This window comes from Tribolium madens, unplaced genomic scaffold, assembly GCF_015345945.1.
Source record: "Tribolium madens isolate multiple individuals breed KSU strain unplaced genomic scaffold, Tmad_KSU_1.1 Scaffold_1;HRSCAF=32;Tcas5.2_LG8, whole genome shotgun sequence".
Taxonomy (NCBI): domain Eukaryota; kingdom Metazoa; phylum Arthropoda; class Insecta; order Coleoptera; family Tenebrionidae; genus Tribolium; species Tribolium madens.
This window is the reverse complement of record NW_025400984.1, coordinates 8858700-8880105: the sequence shown is the minus strand read 5'-3', so window position 1 is coordinate 8880105 and position 21406 is coordinate 8858700. Positions and strand designations below refer to the sequence as shown.

At 34.3% G+C, this 21406-nt stretch overlaps 4 protein-coding genes across 4 annotated transcripts; 2 read left to right on the top strand and 2 right to left on the bottom strand.

The window, feature by feature from the left end:
- Window positions 1-4022: 4022 nt before the first annotated feature.
- On the bottom strand, window positions 4023-11141 carry LOC123016224 (ring canal kelch homolog). Its single transcript, XM_044416487.1, has 6 exons — window positions 10931-11141; window positions 10732-10878; window positions 10278-10679; window positions 10133-10229; window positions 6195-7375; window positions 4023-4160 (listed from the first exon to the last, which is right to left on the bottom strand). Exons 1-5 carry the CDS (start codon window positions 10975-10977, stop codon window positions 6248-6250), a joined length of 1821 nt encoding a protein of 606 aa, XP_044272422.1. The 5' UTR covers window positions 10978-11141; the 3' UTR covers window positions 4023-4160; window positions 6195-6247.
- LOC123016225 (erlin-1-like) lies at window positions 11141-14481 on the top strand. The gene is made up of 4 exons (XM_044416488.1): window positions 11141-11647; window positions 11702-11782; window positions 13614-13722; window positions 13775-14481. The coding sequence occupies exons 1-4, from the start codon at window positions 11528-11530 to the stop codon at window positions 14452-14454; spliced, it is 990 nt and encodes a 329-aa protein (XP_044272423.1). The 5' UTR covers window positions 11141-11527; the 3' UTR covers window positions 14455-14481.
- LOC123016227 (putative gustatory receptor 28b) lies at window positions 14470-17934 on the bottom strand. The gene is made up of 4 exons (XM_044416489.1): window positions 17531-17934; window positions 15109-15722; window positions 14725-15062; window positions 14470-14676 (listed from the first exon to the last, which is right to left on the bottom strand). Exons 1-3 carry the CDS (start codon window positions 17709-17711, stop codon window positions 15009-15011), a joined length of 849 nt encoding a protein of 282 aa, XP_044272424.1. The 5' UTR covers window positions 17712-17934; the 3' UTR covers window positions 14470-14676; window positions 14725-15008.
- Window positions 17935-18073: 139 nt separating this feature from the next.
- LOC123003959 (SET domain-containing protein SmydA-8-like) lies at window positions 18074-19660 on the top strand. Its single transcript, XM_044397044.1, has 2 exons — window positions 18074-18219; window positions 18265-19660. The coding sequence occupies exons 1-2, from the start codon at window positions 18096-18098 to the stop codon at window positions 19617-19619; spliced, it is 1479 nt and encodes a 492-aa protein (XP_044252979.1). The 5' UTR covers window positions 18074-18095; the 3' UTR covers window positions 19620-19660.
- Window positions 19661-21406: the final 1746 nt, after the last annotated feature.

Here is a 21406-nt window from a genome sequence, read left to right as displayed (position 1 = left end):
GTTTTCTACCTCGGATTGATATTTTAAAGCAACTTTATTGTTCCGATTTATTTTATTCTAAAATCTGAGGAGTAGCTCGGATTGTGTTGTTTTTAGAAAAGTTTCAAGCTGTGCACTAGATAGCGAATGGGTAATGAAACAACAAACTTGTTATTAGTTTTCGAATTTTGTTTACTTGTGACTAACTCCTAACGAATCCCTTATTTTTTTGCCAATTAGTTGATTAAAGGGCTCGTAAAAAATCATTGTGTTCATCTTGTGGGTTACCGGAGTCGTAAATAGTTAAAGGGCCTTATGTATAATTCCATCGGCGATTGACCCACCGACTGACCTATTACCCTTTTCCCGGATTCCGGCACTACAGTTCCGGTTTACCTATTTCCGGTGCGCCCTCGTTTCTTGCCTCATTGTGTGATCGGAGACATAAATATCCCTCTCTTCCAGATTATATTGTAAATGCGGACTGCGACGGTATTTCATCGTTCCGGAGATAATCTTCTCTTTCTCCCTTTTTTTTTTTAAATCTAAACGAATTTAGATAGGGGACGTTGGATAAATCATTGGCATATGCTTAACACATAAATAAAAAACGTATAAATCGGTTCCGGGGTGCGGTATTATTGTGCTGCTGAAATTGTTCCGGCGTTCAGATTAGATTTCAGATAGACTCGGATCGCAAAAATTATGTCCCGTCTCATCACAAGAGAAGAAAAACACAAACTATCATTTTTAATTTATTATTGCTTCAGACAAAAAAATATTTTAAACATTTTTTCGTTGTTTTTAGTATCTTGTTTTACTTGGCATTTTTTTTGAAATGTAATTTACTTATATTAAGTACAGGCTGATTCAGATGAGATAAACTATCAAAATTTGTAGTTTTTCTGTTGTTAATAAATTTTTCGGTAAATATTTTTTTCTTTCTCTGTAAGCATTTTATTATCAAAAAAAAATAATACTTTTTACATTTATAATAGAAGTATGATTTATAATAATAAATTAAAACTTTTAAGGCAAACTATAGCGTCAACTCAGCTGAATCACCCTTTATAACAAAAGTATTTTTTTAATACTCTCAGTTTCACTTTCTGTTTTACTATTAAAATCGCAAATGTGTCATTCTTTTAGAAATTGACTTATACAGAGTGCGCCAGAACTCGCACCTCAGAGAAAAATTTCAATTAAGATACCAGGAACATGGAAAAAATTCTATGTCAAAAAATTTTGACATTTTGCAAAATTTAAACTCTCATAACTTCGAAATTTTTGTAGATAAAATTTTTTTAACATTTTTTCCATGTTCCTGGTACCTTACCTTATATGTCATTTTTCTCTGGGGCGCAAGTTCTGGTATTAAGTACAGAGTGATTCAAATGAGATGAACTATCGAAATTTTTTGATTTTTGTGTTGCAGTTTTTTTTTTTAAATATAATCATCCTGTATACCAGGAATATGTCTGTAGTATTTTCAATGCCTTTTACTGAAATGCCGTTAACTCTGGAAATAGTTGTACAAATAAATAAAAAACGTATAAATCGGTTTCAGGGTGCGGTTTTATTGTGCTGCTGAAATTGTTCCGACGTTCAGATTAGATTTTAGTTGCAAAAATTATGTCCCGTCGCGTCGCATCACATCAAGAGAACCAAAACACACAAACTACCACTTTTAATTTATTATTGCTTCAAAAAAAAACAACAATTTTTCGGACAAGAAAAAGTTTATTTATACAAACAAGTTCATGGAGAATTATCGTGTTAAAGCCAAACTTGAAACTTGATCAATATTTGTTTAAAAAATATTGAAAAAAAAATCACTTTTGTTTAAAACACATGAACACATTTACGTACTTAATCAAACAGCTAAAGCGGAGAGTTTCTAACTTGATAATTCATTTATTTATAACAATTTTAAACTCTGTTCCCACTTTCATGAAAACAAAGTGTTTGAAAATAAAAAATAAAAAAAAGGTTTTGGCCATTTTTTTATAAACTACCCCTCACAGAAAATCCCATTTAAGACTTAAAATTCGTAGCTATCGATTTTTGACAAAATTTGATTTTTTACGTAATTTTTGTCATCTAGTTCAGATTTCCGCCCATAACTCCGTAAATATTAGTCGCAAAATCTTCCTGTTTGGTACCATTGAAAAGCACTTTTAATTTACATCTTACAAAACAAAGATCGTCGTCTTGCGATACATAGCTGTTAAAAAATCGCTAATATAAGTAAAAATGAGCAAAACAGTTATAACTATAGGGTCAGGCGGTGGGGACTTATTTACCCCCACTTCCCAATAACTAGCAAATATCGCAGTGCCGTCACGCTCTTTGCCGAATTTCCGAAATTTAATTTAATTTTTGAGTGTCGTACAATTAGGTAAAGCTGTCAAGGTCCATTGCACTGTTATTACCAATTCGATAATTGATATTTTAATATTTTTTAGAAAACTCAGGGTCCAAGTTTGCACTGGGCATAGCGAACATAAATTCCAACTGCCTAACACTGCTCATAACCAAAAAGCCAAAAACATTTTTCAAAATTTTAAATGCGTTTTTCTCGTAGTGACAAAAACAATTAAAAAGTAAGCAGACTCTTGAAAGCTGCTCGTCGTACAGCATTTTAACTGATGCAACGTGTTTGTGAATCAATTTGTTGATATTAGTCAAAAACTTTTTATACTCGAACCAAGATGCTCCCAACAGGAAATAAAGTAACGCTTTATTCCCTCGTTATTGACTAATAACCTGAAACTTTACACCCATGGAAATAAAATAATTGAAATATTGACATAAACTTCTTGATTCCGTTTTTTACTCTGAAAATTTCAATTGAATGAACTGAATATTTTGACAAATTATTTGACAGTTTTATCATTTTCCTTTGTTGTCTAGAAAGAAAAGAAATGTTTTGTGTGCATCTCTGAAACATACATCGTTAACCACTCAAATATTTAATCTGGGAGTTAATGCTCTTAATACACAATAGTATATTGTTCAACGAGGGAGAAAGTTAGCTATTTCCACGAAAACAAAGTCTACAGTACGAGCCGAAGGCGAGTTTAATACTATACTTTTTCTAATCTTAAGAAATGACTAATTTTTTTTGCATTTTATTTCTTTTTATTATTATTATTGTTTAATTTTCTCCACAGTTGAAATTCTTTAACACGATCATGAATAAATAAAACCCAAATTGTCTTCAACATCATTTATTGTTCTGAAACTTCGTCTACAGCTAGAGAGATTAATAAAATAGAGATTCTACAGTAACATATAAAAAATCACCCAAATACTGAAATCACAACAATGATGATGAGAAAACTAAACGTCATATTTTCATTCCATCATAAGTCAACCTACATTATATCACATGAGACATCATAAAAATAAAAAAATAGAATAATTTAGTCACCGACTAACCTACTTTCGAGGTTTTGAATTCGCGTTTTGTCTTTTTTCTTCCCCTTAACAAAAAAACAACATCAAACATTATAATAGTATAAAAGATAAGTAAACTAGCAACAGCTACGTCGAATAAGTTTTGATTTGAATGAGCCTAATTAGCGCCAACCACAACATCGAAGCGACATAAAACCGGTTAAGACTGCGAAGGTCCTTGTTCGTTGGGCGCCTGCCCTTCGTAATCCCCCTGAGAATCCTCACTATCGGCCCTTTGCGCTAGAAGAAAATCGATGATCCTGTAATCCCTCCCAGTTTCAGTATTGGCGATCCACAAAGGCAGCCATTTATTAGCCAACAACCACTGCACTGAGACTTTACTAATCCTGCCAGTGGCGTCCGTGCTACTCGTCCCGTAGATGCTCTCCAAGGCGTAGTGGTTGCTGTTGATGCTACCGCAGGACGACGATAGATGGCGCTCGATACGGCCGATACCATGACCGATGATGTCGATACGGCCGTATGCGTTGCCGATCCTCCCGTAGGTACTGCAACTGGGAAGGTCGGGGTTCATGTCGTCGAGAGGTGGAGGCGGCGGTGGCGGCGGTATTGCGACTTTTTGCCGGATGTCCTCGATGGTTTCGTAGATGTTTTCGGCCTCTTGGCTGCTGGCATTCGGGTCGATGGTCTCGTAGATGTTCGGCTGGTGGTCGTAGCCGACGGCGCCCTCTGCGCTGCTGTTCTCGTCGCAGTTTGCGTATCTGACAATTTTATTAATCATTTTACTTAACCAAAAATTTAAATTTGGCGGTAACAAATGTCAAATTTGACGTCCTTGACAAGTACTAACAGTTAAAGTCAATTGAATAATTGACAGTTAGTGGCGTATTTGCCACTTACACATAATTTTTATTTTATAATTTTCTTTTACATAATTTTACTTAACCAAAAAATTCTATTTGACAGTCAGACATTTCAATTTGACGTCTTTGACAAATATTATGATAGTTAATGACAATTAACTGACAGTTGTTTGCCCTGTTTCAATAGTTAGCGACCACAATAGAACGAAACTTTAGCATATCTGCCAAAAATAAATAAGTTTTATTTTATCAATTGTTATCAACGTTTTTTAATCTTTTCTTCTTTCCTTTCACGTACATATCAAACGTATCTTTTTAGTTACTTAACCAAAAATATAAATTTGACAGTCAGAAACATCAAATTCTGACGTCGTTGACAAATATTATTTTGACAGTTTATCAGAATTAATGACAGATTATGACAATTATTTGCCCTATTTCGGTAGTTAGCGAACACAATAAAACGTATCTTTATCGTAGCTGCCAAAAACAAATATTTTTTATTTTACCAATTTTTATTAACGCTTTTTTAATCTTTTACATCATTTTACTTAACCAAAAATTTACATTTGACAGTGAAAAACGTCAAATTTTGATGTTTTTGACAAGTTTTTTAATTTTCAATTCAAATAATGGTGCAATATCATTCTTAATACAGGGTATTGCCAAGTAAGATAAGATACCATAAACATGAAAAAGATGTTAAAAAAATTTGGCTACAAAAATTTCGAAATTATAAAGGTTTACATTTAGCACTTGAACCTATTTATTTCTGTTGGAAAAATTATTTTACATGTTTTTTTTTGCTGAAGGTTATAAGAATTGAAAACAAAAAAGTTGTATCCTAAATTGTAACTATGTTTAACGTTATTTGTGGCTTTTATTATCAAAGTTTTTATACCTTTACTGAATACATAATTATGAAAAAACATACACAATTATAAATACATAAGCAACATAAAATAGACATAAAAAGTTCAAATGTCAAAAAATAATTGACAGATTATTTATTAAACGTTTTTTCCATGTTTCTGGTATCTTATCTTATTTGGCATTTTTCTCTGAGGCCAGAGATCTAAAACATCCTGTATTAAAGAACGACTTTAATAATGATCAAGTGCGACAAACGCCTTACGAAACGATGTTTTTATACTTTTTTTTTCTATTTTGCCCTAATATGCTTAAAATTGTGAAAATTTTACGATTTAGGGAGTTTAGTGTTATTATTACATGACGTTTGGTGACACCGACCTTTGTCAGTTGAAATAAATGAAAAACGAAACTGAAATTGACAACTGTTAATACTTAGGTAGTTAATCGTAGAAAAAAAAACCACGGAAACTGTAACATTAGTTAGATATTTCTTTCCCTGTTAATCTTAACTTAAAGATTCTTCAAAAATAAAAATAAATTCTATTGTGAGATTATATTACGTTTTTACTCGTATTATTTTTGACGTTAACACCCGGTACCAATCTTAGGGAATAAAATGTTGCGTTTCATAAGTTCTCTTTCGATACTCAAATGGGTTTCAAAATGACTTAATTAAGAACACGAAGTGGAAAAAAAAACAATTTATAACTCAAACATGTAAATAATTTCTATTTTTTAATCCCTGACGACGATTTTTTAATAAAACAAAACGTAACTTCGCTTAATTAGTAACACCAGGTGCACACCCCAGAATTTTAGCATCACAAAAACAAACAAAAAACATGGTTTAATTAATATGTGGTTTAGTAAACTCGAATTATGCTGGTGTCTAACTAACATTTGTCAAGTTTCAGAAGTCTCAATACTTGTATAACAATTCCAGCGTGCAAATTGCACAACTAGTTTACTAATTAGACCTAAATTGTGATTTTTTGTTTCTTATCCTCACACATTAAACTCGACGTTAATTAGATTCGGTAATTATCAGATGTTCCTTACCTTGTGGATGTCGCAGTGGCGCTATTGACCCTGTTGCCAGCATGAGGCGACTTTCAAATCGGCTTATCAATAATAGCCACTCCTGCATAACTTCGTCCGATTCCCATGCAGCTCGGCAACAATGTCCACGTGTCAGTTTTGGGGTTGTACACCTCAACCGACGACAAATTACTACAACCATCATCACCCCCAACAACATACAACAAGCTATTGAGTGCAACCACTCCAGCATTGCGTCGACAGAATGTCATATCACTAACCGACGTCCACATTCTCTTAACCGGATCATAGGCCTCGACGGACTTCCGAACCTGGGGGCCATCATGTCCTCCAACAGCGTACAAAATCCCGTCGAGGACACCCACCCCAGCGCCGCTACGCCGACACCCCATATCAGGGACTGACGTCCAGCAGTCGATCTCGGGAGTGTAGCACTCCACAGAGCTGAGACACTGCCGTGAAGCGCCGTCGTAGCCCCCAACCGCGTACAAAATCCCATACAGCACCCCAACCCCCACACTGCTCCTCCTCGTGGACATGGGGGCGATCGAGCGCCACTTCTGCGTCGTGGGGTCGTACATTTCAGCCGTGTTCAACCCAGTCGAGCCATCGAACCCCCCAACTGCGTAAATACAATTCCCTAACACCGCAACCCCCAAAGTCGACCGGCGCGCTTCCATATGGTCGCAAGTGCTCCACTGGTCCAAAGCCGCATCGTAAACATCGACCGTTCGCACCCGCAGCGACCCATTGAACCCCCCAACAGCGTAGACTTTCCCATGCAAGACAGCCAAGCCGGCTCGGCATCGCCTCGTCGGCATTTCGGCCACTTGATACCATTTCTCCTCTTTGAAATCGTAACATTCCACACTGCGAATCGCTTTCGGGGCTTGGCCCCCGACCACGAGCAAAACTTTGGGAAGGCCCACCGGTTGACGCGGTTTTGTTCTGGGGGTGCGGAAGGTCGTTTTGTTGTCGCCTTTCAAAAGGTGGTATTTTAGGGCTTCGATGATGTAGTCTTTGCATTGCAAATCGGCTTTGAGGAGAGGCTCTTCTTCGACGCGTTGCATCAGGTATTCTTGTGACATGAGAGGGAGACGCACGTGCTCCATTAAAGAGGCTAAATGCTTGTGGCGGGCATCCAAATCGTGCTGAACCCAAGCAATTACGCATTCGAACACCTGAAAACCGAAAGCGAAACTTGGGAATGGCGACACCGCAAATAAACGACGCGAATTACTGAAATTAACACACATTGGTTCCGTTACTTTACTGCTTTTTTGCCAGTGAAAAGTTTTGGTGTGAAAAAACATGAGAAAATTTATTTGTAGATTAAAACTTTGCATAAATCTCGTGCTTGGAGTCAAATTCAATTAACTTTGAATGTAGTAAAGCTACAAAAACTATTTAAATTAAAAATTAAAAGCAAACAATTCAAAATTTAAGAAATTTACGTTTTTACGATTACAAGTTGGTACGGATTGCAAACATTTATTGTCCAAAATACAATTAAGAGAAAACACTTTACTAAATATTGAAACTCACTATGTATTCTGCTTTCTTCAAACTGTAATTTATTAGAAATAATATTTTATTAATTAATTATTCCGTTTTTCAACAGACGTTGGTTATTTATCAAATACCAATATGATAAAAATAAATTCACATCATTTCTCGAGTTTAATTTCTTTGACAAATTTAGAATAAAGAAAATAATATCGTTAGATTATATTGGTATCTTTAAAAATAGAGCATAAATTGGATTTGGATTGATTGAAGATAAAAAAGCATTTTTAGTATTGGTGTCTCAACTTAAGTTACATTGGCAATACTGTAAACACTTAAGTCAAGTAGGCGAGCCCACTTTATTTTCCACAATTTTGAGCTTCATACCCTGACGCAATTATTTTTTCACGTATTTTTTCACATAATTTAATAACCAAAAACCCAAATCACACTTTTGGGTAATTTTAATAAAAAAATCTTACATAACCTCACGTCTTTCAGGAAGCCCACTCACTTGTTCTTCTGAAGGTAGTAGTAAGTAAGTCTATTCAATTACCATTAAATGTAATAAAAACACAAAAACTATTTACATTAAAAAAATAAAAGTAAAAACAATTTCAAATTTAATAAATTTAGCTTTTTACGATTACGAATATTTATTGTAAAAAATACAATAAAAGAAATTAACAAATGTATTCAAACTCACTATGCACTCTACTATCTTCCTTCAAACTGTAATTTATTAGAAATAATAACTTATTAATTAATTATTATGTTTTTCAACAGACATTGGTTATTTATCAAATACCAATGCGATAGAAATAAATCCCTGCACATCAATTCTCCAGTTTGACAAATTTAAAATACAGAAAATAGTATTGTCGTATTATATCAGTATTTGTAAAAAAAAACATAAATTGGATTGATTTTAAAGACAAAATATCACTTTTAGTTTTGCTGACTCAACTTAAGTTACATTGGCAATACTGTAAACACTTAATTCAAGTTGGCAAGCCCATTTTATTAAAATCACAATTCCGCGCTTCAAACCCTGGCGCAATTATTTTTTTACGTGTTTACACATTAATAACCAAAAAACCATATCAAATAATTTTAATAAAAAAATCTTACTTAATCTCACATGCTTCAGGAGGCCCATTCACCTGTTATTCTGAAGGTACGGTAAGTCTATTTAATTAGCATTAAATGTAATAAAACTACAAAAACTCAAAATTGGTAAATTTAGGTTTTTACGATTACAGGTTGGTACGGATTACGAATGTTTATTGTAAAAAATTAATAAAAAAATATTTAACCAATATATTGAAACTCACTATGCACTCTGCTACCATCTTTCAAACTGTAATTTATTAGAAATAATATTTAATTAATTAATTATTCCGTTTCTCAACAGACGTTGGATATTTATCAAATACCAATATGATAAAAATAAATCCCTGTACATCATTTCTCGAATTTGACTTCGTATTTGGACAAATTTAAAATACAGAAAACATTGTTGTTATATTATTTCGGAGTTTGTAAAAATAGAACATAAATTAGATTGATTTTGAAGATAAAAAAATTATTTTCAGTTTTAGTGTCTCACCTAAATGCGATTACTTTTTCACTTGTTTGGTTATTATTAACAAAAAACAAAATACTTCTGCGTAATTGTAATTAAAATTTTTACAAAACCTCACTTACTTCAAAAGGACCACTCACCTGTTTTTCTGAAGGTACGAAAGTCTATTCAATTAGCATTAAATGTGATAAAACCACAAAAACTATTTAAATTAAAAGCAAACACAATTTTACAATTAATAAATGTGGGTTTTTACGACTATAGGTTGGTACGGATTGCGAATATTAATTGTAAAAATACAAATTGAATTAATTGAAACTCCGGCATTCTGCTACCTTCCTTCAAACTGTAATTTATTAGAAATCATAGTTTATTAATTATTCCGTTTTTCAATAAACGTTGGTTATTTATCAAATACCAATATGATAAAAATAAATTCCTGCACATCATTTGTCCAGTTTAACTATTAACTTTAACAAAGTTAGAAGAGAGATAATAGTATTGTCATAATCGATTATACATATATATCGATAAATAGACTAAATAGAGCATAAATTGGAATAATTTTGAAAGTAAATTTTTTTTTTAGCCTTGGTGTCTTAACTTAAGTTACATTGGTAATACTTAAATCAAGTTAGCAGGCCCACTTAATTTTCTCGTAATTTAAAAAATTGTGCAAAGTGATTAGAACCACAATTTTGTGCTAATTGCTTCAATCCCTGACGCAATAATTTTTTTACGTGTTTTTTAATTCACACACAATAATAACCACAACCAAATCACAGTTTTGCGTAATTTTAATAAAAAAATATCACATAACCTCACTTGTTTCAGGAGGTCCACTCACCTGTTCTTCTGAAGGTACGGTAAGTCTATCACTACAAATAAGCTTAGAAACTTGTTGGTGCGACAACGTTAGGAACTCTTCACATTCAACAACCTCACTAAAACAAAAATTCAGTATTTTGTGGTTAAATCTTGCCTATACCCACATAAAATGTTGTTCAATGTACGATTCAGCATGGGCCAGCAGCTCCAAACAGCCGTGTAGATCAGCAAACGCCCTAATCCCTAAACAATTAGTTGGATGCAATTGCACCTGTAAAAATTCACAACAAGCATCTCTAACATCAGTCAATTGTAGCAAATTAGCGGCTGGTAGGAGGACTTGTACGTTGTCCTCAGTGACTTGTACTTCGCTGGTGTAGACGTATTCGACTAAAATTTGCAAAGCTTGATGATCCACTTCTTGTAAAACAATGCGGTCCTGTTTACTCTCTTCAAAACTTGTAAACATGGCGTAAAAATAGGGAGAGCAAGCAGCTAGGACCATTTTGTGAGCGGGGATTTCCACGGTGTCGGCCACCAGAATCACGTCGCAGAGCAGTCTTTGTCTGGAAAAGCCCCCTTTAGTCACAATGCTTGACCAAGCACCGACTTACGCACTTTCTCAGTAAATTCATGGCATCGAAAGCCCTCTGTGTGTGGTGGTAGTTGCGATAAGGCGGCTTGTCTTTGCCCCCAGAGCGCGGCAATTGCTTTTGGGAGCTTTCATCGAGGGAATTTTGACTGTCACAGCGCAGCAATAAACAACTAGAATTCACATTTTAGCTATTTCGAACAATGCGGAAGTTGGTTTGTTTACCTTCCTTGGCGTTCCATAATAATGTCTTGGTCGGGCCCTAAGTCCATTGTTTTACCAGTTTTTTAAAGGAAATTGGGCCAAAGTGCGATCTAACACATCACTGCACAATTCGAGGAATTATTTGGAATTTTATTGCAAAATTATGAAATAAAACGCACTTAATCACCACCTATGCTAGCGCGCATGCGCGACAGCTGATCAATTGTCTAAAGTGCGCAAACGCTTAATTATATTTTTTTTTATCACAAAAAAAATATTTTTGTATTAGTATTTTTACTATTGTCCACAGTTTTGCAAAAATTGAGTGTTATATTAATCACACCCCACGTTTTGTGTCAAAGAAGACATGTTAATTGTGAAAATCTTAATTGAAGAGTTTTGTGTAAAAATTTAATTTTTGTAGTTTTTTTCACTTAGTAATGTGTTCTGAGGTAATAGTTGGTATTTGTGACTTGTCAAGTGTAATTTTCCGGGTTTTTTGCACATAACCTCAAAAAATGTGTCAAGTGGAAATTAAAGATTTCCGATACTTAACTACATGATGTGTTCAAATTAATATTTAAACCAGGCGATTCTCTATTCACGTCTATAAATTTCATGAAAATGTCGCATTTGACTGAACATTTAATAATCGGAACTGTGTTATCAACTCTGTTTATCATTTTCAATTATTCTTTGCATCGGATCGAAGAAGGTCATGTTGGGGTGTATTTTAGGGTACGTTTTTGTCTATTTTACTAGTTTATCGATATTTAAGTCAATAATTTTCAGGGAGGAGCCCTTTTACCCGTTACAAGTTCGCCAGGGTATCATATGATGATCCCTTTGCTAACGATATACAAATCGGTTCAGGTAAAAAGCTAAAAATAATGTTTTTCTATTTTGCGTCCTTACCAAAGCTATTAACGAACTCGTTTGGGTGCGTTAAGAGTCTAGTGTATTTTTGGTTTTTAATGTTGGTGAGAATACCGTCGGAATAAATTTCTTTCAAACATCAATTTTCTCATGAAAAAATAAAAAAAATCTTGAGATTTCATTTCTAGATTACGCACAGTATTATGAAATGTCAATCTGTGTTTCATGAATAGAGTGGGGTAAAAGTCAAAAGTACACGCCTGGGCGTGTATGCGTCCCGGACGAGTCCAATCTTAAGAATAGGGAGGTTTTTGACATAAGGCAGTGCCGTGCAAATTTGCTTTATTATCATATTTATAAAAAAAACTAAAGTTTATTAAAAAAATATGCAGTTTTTAATAGTATAGTCGTACGAATTTAGTTATTATTTTTAATTTAAAATTTATTAGTAAAAAATTATAACGGTTCAAGTTGAACTTAAAATAGATAAAATAAAAAACAAAATTCCGTCACACTAACTGGTCACAATTGTCAAAGTGTGGTTACAAAATTTCAACTTTGTTAAAATCAAGCAAAATTGTATTGGAAATAGCTCAAATTGCTTTATTTTGGGAGAAAACTATTATTTAAGCAATTATTTTTTTAGAATGATTTCTGAGTTAAAATCGAGCAAAATTGGTTTGAAAATAGCTCAAATTGCTTTATTTTGGCAGAAGCCTGTTACTAAAACATTTATTTTATTGATACGTTTTATCACAAAGTTTCAATTGAGACTTTATTTAAATTAGTTTTGCACTTGTCGCATTTTTAACTCACTTGCGTTCATTTATGTTGTGTTCTTATGATTTTAAAAGTGAGACATTTACCACATTTATCATTTACTAAGTCGTAAGTAAGTCTAAATTTTGCTATAAGCAGCTGTAAATGCAAAAGAAAAAAAGCTGTAAGTCGAAATAATCTTATGGACCCCAATTCCATTGAGCAAAGTTACTTTGTTACGCCACTGCTTTGTTTTCCATCTCACGGTCGTGCGCAATTAGGCTCCGCCCAGGTGTGTACTCTAACACTACTTTTTATGTCACTAACTGACGCAATTTTTTTTTTAATATTTAATATATGTTTTTTTTTCTTTAAAAACAACATAAAAACGCAAAATATAAAAAAATAGTATAAAGTACTCGTTACAGAAGTCCATTCAAGCAATCGTTTATTCTTCAACTCACCGCTACGCGGAGCGTTTCAGAATTTCACTTTCTTGCTTTAATAGATACTTTCTGTAGTTCCTAATACAATTTTTTATATTTTTGCAAAAATACCAGAATGTTTTATACAGTGCCTTCAATTAAATTTCTCTATTTTGCGCCATTAACAAGGCTAATAACGAACTCGTTTGGGTGCGTTAATAGCCTAGTATATTTTATGTTTATAATGTTGGTGGCAATGTCGTTGGAAGTAAATTGCTTTCAATAAACTTTCCAATTTCACGAATTTTCGTTGGCGAACATGAAAAAATTTCGAGAATTAATTTCCAACTTACAAAAACAAATCTTAGTTCAAGGTTAATTTTTCAAATCTTTTATGAATAACCTTGTTACGTGTCCCAGTGACTAAATTTACCTTTTTTCCTCTAAATACAGCATAAAAAGCGCAAAATAGAAAAAATACTATAACTAGCACTCGATATAGACGGTCATTCAAGTGATTCTGTGTTTCTCAACTCGCCCCTACGCGGCTCGTATTGGAATTACAAACTCTTGCTTGAATGTGATAACTTTTTTTGTTTTTGCGAAAATGTTTCTTGATTTCCTTATTAGCAAGTTTTTTTTAGGTCACCCTTCAGACCGACGAGGTGAAGAATGTTCCTTGTGGCACCAGTGGCGGCGTTATGATTTATTTCGATAGGATCGAAGTAGTTAATCATTTAAATGCCAATAGCGGTAGCACTGGCCTCATTTCATTTTTTATTTCGTAAACAAGACTTTATTCCAGTTATGGATATTGTCCGCAACTACACTGCCGACTACGACAAAACGCTGATCTTCAACAAGATCCACCACGAGTTGAACCAGTTTTGCAGCATCCACACCTTACACGAGGTCTACATCGATTTGTTTGACCAAATCGACGAGAACCTCAAACAAGCCCTCCAACGCGATCTGCTCGAAATGGCCCCCGGCCTCACCATCCAAGCCGTTCGCGTAACAAAACCAAAGATCCCTGAAGTGATTCGCAAAAACTACGAATTGATGGAGGGGGAAAAAACCAAATTGTTGATAGCGACCCAACACCAGAAAGTTGTGGAGAAAGATGCTGAAACTGAACGAAAACGAGCTGTGATTGAGGCGGAAAAAGAAGCGCAAGTTGCCAAAATCCAATACCAGCAAAAAATAATGGAGAAGGAGTCGTTGCAACGAATTGCTCAAATCGAGGACGAAATGCACTTAGCGCGACAGAAAAGTCACGCAGATGCGGAGTTTTACAGGATGAAGCAACAAGCTGAAGTGAATAAATTGTTGTACACACCACAGTATATCGAACTGAAAAAGTACGAGTCTTTGTCACAAAACAACAAAGTTTATTTCGGAAAAGATATTCCGCAGACTTTTATTAGTTCGGGGTGTTCTGGTGAGGCTTTCGTTGATAAAAAAAAGTTAGAAGGGCGACCCTGACTGTAAATAAAGTTATCGAATTTTAAACGTGTGTTTTATTTACAAGTACAAAACGGGGACAAAAAGTGCAATTTTAGCGACGACCGGCGTAGTGGTGACCAACGTGGTGCTTCACCCCCCATTTAAAGTTGGCATGCTTGTCTGTTTTGACATAAGTGTGCACTGGGCCGGTTATACCATGTCCATGGTCGCGTTTCAGACGATAATCACTCGCTTCGGCCACTGGAGAAATTTTATTTAAAAAAACTGAATTAATAATCACCGACTTACCATTTTCCACCGGATAGACGGCCCCCAAAACTGATACAATAACAGTAAATAAAACTGCGAAAACGTTAAAGATTTTGTAGTTCATTTTGGTTTGAAATTTGTTTCGTATTTGATTGGAATTATGAGAGAATTCTTTATATATTTTACACAATTGGATAAAAAGTAGCTTTCGTTTTCTTCCGGTCGGGATGGAAAGTTGGTCATTGAAAAAATGTTTTGTGGTTATTCGGTAGCGCACCATAACGCTTTCGCTTTAATAAAAATAAATATTAATTTTGTTGCAATTACAATTCAAACTGTAACAACATGATAAGAAAGGTAGTCATTGCGCCAAAAATCTGCAAATCATTGTTAGTAGAACTGAAAGACAGTGTTGTAAATTACCGAATAAATAAATTTGCCACTGAGTGTGAAGATGCCACAGATGGAAAACTCAATTCTTTGATAACAACTTTGAAGAATCAACAAATGGACCACATCTTCAATTTCGTTGTTATTGATTTTGTGCAAATTATCAGAAAATCGGTCAGCTTCCGACTCTATCAAAACACACGGCAATACCAGCTCCATCAACGTTTCAAAATACAAAATATTATAAACAACACTTCCACAATCAAATTCCGTTAAATTCTGAATCATTCGACAAGTTTGAAACGAATCAAAAATTATCAACATTAGCAACATCGAAATTATGAGTAAGACTTGAACGGCAAATGCATTGTTTATTTTGCCACTCTGGATGCATAAAGCGTCGTAAAATGTGCCACATTCACGAATCAGAATTTTACTCGAGATTGATTTCTTTTTGCGCAAGCGATAAGTTTCGACAAACCACGGTGGTTGATAACGCAGTATTTTGAGAATCTTGTTGAGGGTTTTAAATTGGAGGCGAATTATTGCGATGTGTGTAATCCACTGAATTGAACACACGTAAACCACAAACGCAGGGAGGTTGTAAACGATAAAATCTAGGAAGTCTACCAAACTCCATGAAGTACCTTAAAAAAATTAATTTGTGTTTTATGTACTAAATTTTTTTTATTTTCTTAAATTTTCGTGAACGTTGCATAATTAGGGAAATAAGTCCTTAAAATAGTTATTTTCGGGAACGTATACAAAAAATTACATTTTATTAAGTCTCTTTTTTCTATAATTTTTAGAATCGCTCCCGGTGCCAAAAATCAACCAAAATCTCGACAAAATTCAAAAAGTTTTTCAACTTTAAAATCGATACATGTACCGATTTTTACATTTCTAGAGCTCTTAAAAACTCAAAAAAGTGCATAAAACGTTATTGTTTAAAAAATATACATCGTAGAGTATTTTAACTTCAGCGCGTAATTTTACGCCTAAAAAATTATATTTCAAGCGTTTTTACGACTTAAGGTAAATTGACTATTTTTACGATTTTACTACCGTTCCCCTTGAAAAATTCAAAATTTTTGAAACTTGACCCAATAACATTTTATGCACTTATTTGAGTCTATAAGACCTCTAAAAATGTAAAAAACGTTAAATGGATCAATTTTAAAGTTAAATTTTTTTTTGATTTTTATCGAGATTTTGGTCGATTTTTGGTACCCGGAGCGGTCTAGTGGCAATAACTCCGGACTTATTGGAGATAACCTCTTATATATTGGTACCGTTGGATAGAAAATTGAATTTCCTATCATATATTAAAAAGTTCAGTGCTCTACGATGAATAGTTATCGAGAAAATTTCTGATAAAGTCAAAAATATCGAGAATTTAAATCAGACTATAACTTCAAAACTACTACGGATTTTGCAGTTTTCTTGACGCCAATCGATTCCCCGGAACATTTTACATAGGTTAACGTCAAAATATTATGTCATTGAGACATAGTTTTGCCGCAATTTACAAAATAAAAAAAAGTAAAAATTTGTTAACACCCCTAAAAACTAGTGTTTTTGAACATGTCTCAGATTCYATTTAAACCTATCTTATCCGATAGATTTTGACGCGCTAATTACGAATTTACCAACCACATTGGGCTATCTCCTTTAGTTTCGCCGTAATCGGCGTTTAAAACTTCAATTTTTTTTTGCGAGATATCGACTTGGCTTTGGCCTCAGTCGATAGATTTTCTTACGCTGATTACGATGGAGTTGAACTTTTTGCTCTAAGTCTAATAGTTTGGCCGTAATCGCCGTTCAAAAAGTGAAAATTGTGAAATTTTAAATGCGTTTTTCTACGAAACTATAGGACTTAGAGCAAAAACTAAAAATCATTAAAATTAGCTTAAAATTATCTATTTACTGGCGCAAACCGGAAGTCGCTGCGGGTTATGGTTCCTGGTACAGAGCTATTTTTAATTTTTCCAAAAAAAAATTCATATCTCAAAAACTATGAGTCCTAGGTCAAAACGATGTTATCAGGCATGTTCTCCCGTTAATTTTACATATAGTACTAGTTTATCATAAAAATAAAAAAATGTTGATTTTTGGTCAAAATCGGATATAGTGCTTWTACTTTTAGCCTTATTCTTAACTTTATTACTCAATATCTCAAAAACTATGCATCGTAGAGTATTTTAACTAGTTGCATCGTGTTCAGTGAGTAATTTTACGACTAGAAAATCATATTTCAACCGTTTTTACGACTTAAGGTAAATTGACTATTTTCACTTACTTTAATCGGCGTTTGAAAATTCAAAATTTTTTTGCGAGATATTGACTTTTTTACATTTCTAGACTAAAGACTCAAAACAGTGCATATGGGTCAAGTTTAAAAAATTACGATTTTTTTAGTTTTAATCAGTGCATCTTTAAATGAAAAAATACTTACCTAGAAAATAAAACGGCATCAGTTGCAAAACAATTTTGAAAATTAACACCCCTGCAAAAATCTGCGTTTGTCGCCTTCCTGTGCTGTAATCAACAGCAAATCCCATATTTTTAAATTTCTTATCAATCATTTGAGCTGTTGATACAAAATCGCCAATCTGGTTCGCATTTTTCCGCGCCATAATCAAACAGCAAAAAGTCACAGGGATGCGAATATTGTAACAAACCGACTCAACTGTTTGTATCACAAACCCTGCAGTGTCATGAACCGATCTAATTATTTGCCTGGTTATAACCGAACAAACCACAATGATCAAAATTACCACAAATTGTAAAAACCGAATTTTGGTTTTAGCCCCATCAAGGGCCGCAAGAGCGGTGAAGACTTTTACAGGTTTCAACACCTCGTCCATCTTCGCCTTACTAACAATAAATTCGATAAACAATTAATTTTAAGAGTGGGTTTGTTGTAACTGTGGGCACCTTGCCAATAGATTAACCGAGAATTCTCTCGAACTCCACCGGTGTTTATATTTAAGCCGAGTCGAGCACACGAATCAGTAATCATGACCGACTTGTTTACTATCAAAAAGGACGAAAAAGTGGGCCGATTTGCCGTGGCAAGTCGGGCCCTCAAACCCGGCGATTTGATTTTCACCGAAACCCCGTTTGCGCATGGACCCAAATCGGGTAAGTTTGCTGGCTGCTTGTCTCAACTATGACTAATTAATTCAGATTCGCCCCCTTTGTGTCTGGGGTGTTTCGCCCCCGTCGATTGCACAATCCTGTGTTCGCACTGCTCCTGGCCGGTGTGCGGCCCCGAGTGCGAGGCAAAGCCGAGTCATCGCGACTACGAATGTGGGGTTTTCGCCACCGCTGGAGTGAAATTCCAGCCGGTTGAGGACCCCACAAATGTATGTCTCCAATACGAGTGTATAACACCCCTGAGGGTGCTTTTAGCGAAGGAGAAAGACCCGAAACGTTGGCAGGAGGAGATTGAAGCGATGGAAAGTCACAATGACATTCGCAAAACCAAACCCATATGGGAATTCAATCAAGTCAACATTGTTGATTATCTCAGGGGCCCGTGTAAGTTGGATCGCTTCCCGGAGGAGTTAATTCACACTGTTTGTGGGATTTTGGAAATCAATGCATTTGAAGCGAGAGCGAGTTCGGGGTAMTTAATCAGATGTTTGTACCCGAAYTTGGCGATTTTGTCGCACAATTGTGTCTCAAATGTGCACCATTCCGTCGATTGTGACACTTTCAGTGTCAATGTTTCAGCAGCGGTTGAAACTCCTGAAAATGGGGAATTGTTCWGTAGTTACACTTATTCCCTATGGCCGACTCTTGTCCGTCGTGAATTCCTGAAAGAGAGCAAATACTTCGAATGTATGTGTGACAGGTGTAAGGACAAGACCGAGCTTGGGACACATTTAGGCACCCTCAAATGCAACAAATGCGATAATGGGGTGATTTTGAGTACAGATCCGTTAAGTTTCACTTGCGAGTGGAAATGCACTCATTGCGAATTCAAAACTAACGCTGTAGCAGTCCGGAAAGTGTACCAAGCGGTCCAGACCGAAATAGACGCCGTCGAAATGCTCTCAGGACCTGAAGGGATCGAACAACGCGAGGCTATTTTTAGGAAGTACAGATCGGTATTCCATCCCAAAAACGCATACATGACGATATTGCGAACATCCTTGTCGCAACTTTACGGCCGTGCTGAGGGTTACACTGTTGAGGATTTGCCGGATTTGTTGTTGGAACGCAAAGTGGAGCTTTGTAATCAACTTTTGGAAGTTTTGGATGTTGTAGAACCGGGATATTCGAGAATTAGAGGGATTACATTGTACGAGTTGCATGCACCGTTGTTGATTTTAGCGAGGAATCAGTATACTCAGGATGTGATCAGTAAGGAGGAATTTAGGAAGAAAATGGAGGAGGCTGTGGAGGTTTTGGGGAAATCGGTGGAGATTCTGAAGAGTGAAGTCGCGAATTCGAACGAAGGGCAGTTGGCGTTGGTGGCGCAACAGGCCTACGAAGGGTTGAAACAGAATTTTGAACTTTTGATTGAAACTGCATAATTTGTGTTTTGTTGTTGTTTCCAATAAACTTTTCATGAGGTTTTTATGTTTTATTTTTCTTTCTCTTTATTCCTGTTATTGTTTGCAATTTAATAATAGTTTAGTAGCGGTTGATTTATGTGAAGATAGATGGAAATCTTGTTTACCAAATCACTTTATTGATTTTGTTGGTGTTTTTAGTATATTTCTTTTATTGGCTTGTCTCAACCCAAACTTATTAATTGTTATTTTTGAAAGAATAAATAGCAACAATGTGAATAATTTCTTCGTAATATAAAAATTGTTAAATATTTAAAAATGTAAAAAAACGTCTAATTAGGCTTTTTAAAAAAAAGTTTTAAAAATTATATCTTGACTTGTGTACTTTTATGTTATTTCTGGACCTGAGTCTTAAAAAGCCTAATCTCCACTTTCATCGATTTTGAGATATCTTCAACAACTAAAATTTCCGAGTTCATTTCTCTTGACACAAAAAAGCCTAATCTTTAGTTGGAGTTATTCACTTATAATTAATTAATTAAAATTATAGTTATATTATACTTATAGAAAAAAAATAGCATTTCCTACGACCATAACAGAAAGTAAGTTTTTCCTCATTAATTTCACAAAGGACTATGGCCAATTACCTCCCTCATCTAACAAGATTACAATAAAAATTAATGTAATTTTCCAGGGAGGTAAAAATTTTACCTCCTCTATAGAAACGGAAAAACATGCTGCTATAGATTTAAGGCGAAACTGGGATATGAAGAAAAATTGTTAGTTTTAAAGTTTTTCTTGAAAAAATTACATGTATCACACTGGAGGAAAGTTTCTTTTCCTCCCTAGGTGGTTATACTGTCCTCGACAAGGCTTGAGCATTAACTTTCATCTGTGGGAGGAAAAGATACACTTTCCTCCTTGTAATACTATTACAATAATAATATGTAAATAAATAAAAAATTAATTAACAAACCTAATAAAATATGAGAGTAAAAAATATTAGGAACAAAAAAATGGTTATTACTTCTTTATTTTACCAATATTGTTACGTTTGCGTTCTTTTAAATACCTACGTCACCATTTATGGTTTTGCGTTTTAAATGTTATGTCTTTTTTCTCCAATACTTACATTCTGCTCGTTTTTTTTATACACGGTGATAAAAAAATGACAGATAACCTTGATTATGCATTCTTGGAAAAGCTTTGAGGAGTGAGTCCATAAAAAAATGTTAAAAAACATCTCCAGTCTTATTTTTTTTGAGCTATGATGAATTATGAATTTTACTAAGCTGGCAACGTTGTAATGTAGCAGCAAAAATAATGAAAGTAGCGAATAATTAAAGTTATTTCTGTTTCTCAAGAAACAAAAAAAATAATTGATATTAAAATAATTCTTATCCAATGTTGTCAGATATAATTTTAAGTGAATAACACCAAACTTTTTTTAAATAAAAAATTACTGGTCCAAGTCTCATATAAATAAATTTTTACTGTTGTTAACAATGACATAATTCTCTATGTTTTAGAAAAGGTAAGAAATTAACATAGCCCAGAATTATAAAATTTATTTGTCAACTTTGAAGCTTAATAGTTTCTAAACTACGGTTAACATAATTTTTTAATGATTTATTTGTTTTTTTTTTACTTACCATAAGAAATCAACAAGCTTATCTGTCATTTTTTGATCATCGTGTATATTCTAACAAAAATATTGTTTGTGACTCTAGAATATATTTTCTATGTTGTTTGAAACTATAAAGTCTTTCACTGTTGGAACAAAGCCAAAAAAACAACGTACAGATCTT

Bases quoted from the DNA above. Each gene is read 5' to 3' on its own strand.
- LOC123016224 (XM_044416487.1), bottom strand. From the start codon at position 10,977: ATGGACTTAGGGCCCGACCAAGACATTATTATGGAACGCCAAGGAAG. The intron at 10,879-10,930 runs GTAAACAAACCA...TGTGAATTCTAG, and splicing joins ATTATGGAACGCCAAGGAAG to TTGTTTATTGCTGCGCTGTG. The intron at 10,680-10,731 runs GTGCGTAAGTCG...GGGCTTTTCCAG, and splicing joins GCCATGAATTTACTGAGAAA to ACAAAGACTGCTCTGCGACG.
- LOC123016225 (XM_044416488.1), top strand. From the start codon at position 11,528: ATGAAAATGTCGCATTTGACTGAACATTTAATAATCGGAACTGTGTTA. The intron at 11,648-11,701 runs GTACGTTTTTGT...AATAATTTTCAG, and splicing joins ATGTTGGGGTGTATTTTAGG to GGAGGAGCCCTTTTACCCGT. The intron at 13,723-13,774 runs GTAGCACTGGCC...ACTTTATTCCAG, and splicing joins TCATTTAAATGCCAATAGCG to TTATGGATATTGTCCGCAAC.
- LOC123016227 (XM_044416489.1), bottom strand. From the start codon at position 17,711: ATGGCGCGGAAAAATGCGAACCAGATTGGCGATTTTGTATCAACAGCT. The intron at 15,723-17,530 runs GTAAGTATTTTT...AATTTTTTTAAG, and splicing joins GATGCCGTTTTATTTTCTAG to GTACTTCATGGAGTTTGGTA. The intron at 15,063-15,108 runs GTAATTTACAAC...AATGATTTGCAG, and splicing joins GTGGCAAATTTATTTATTCG to ATTTTTGGCGCAATGACTAC.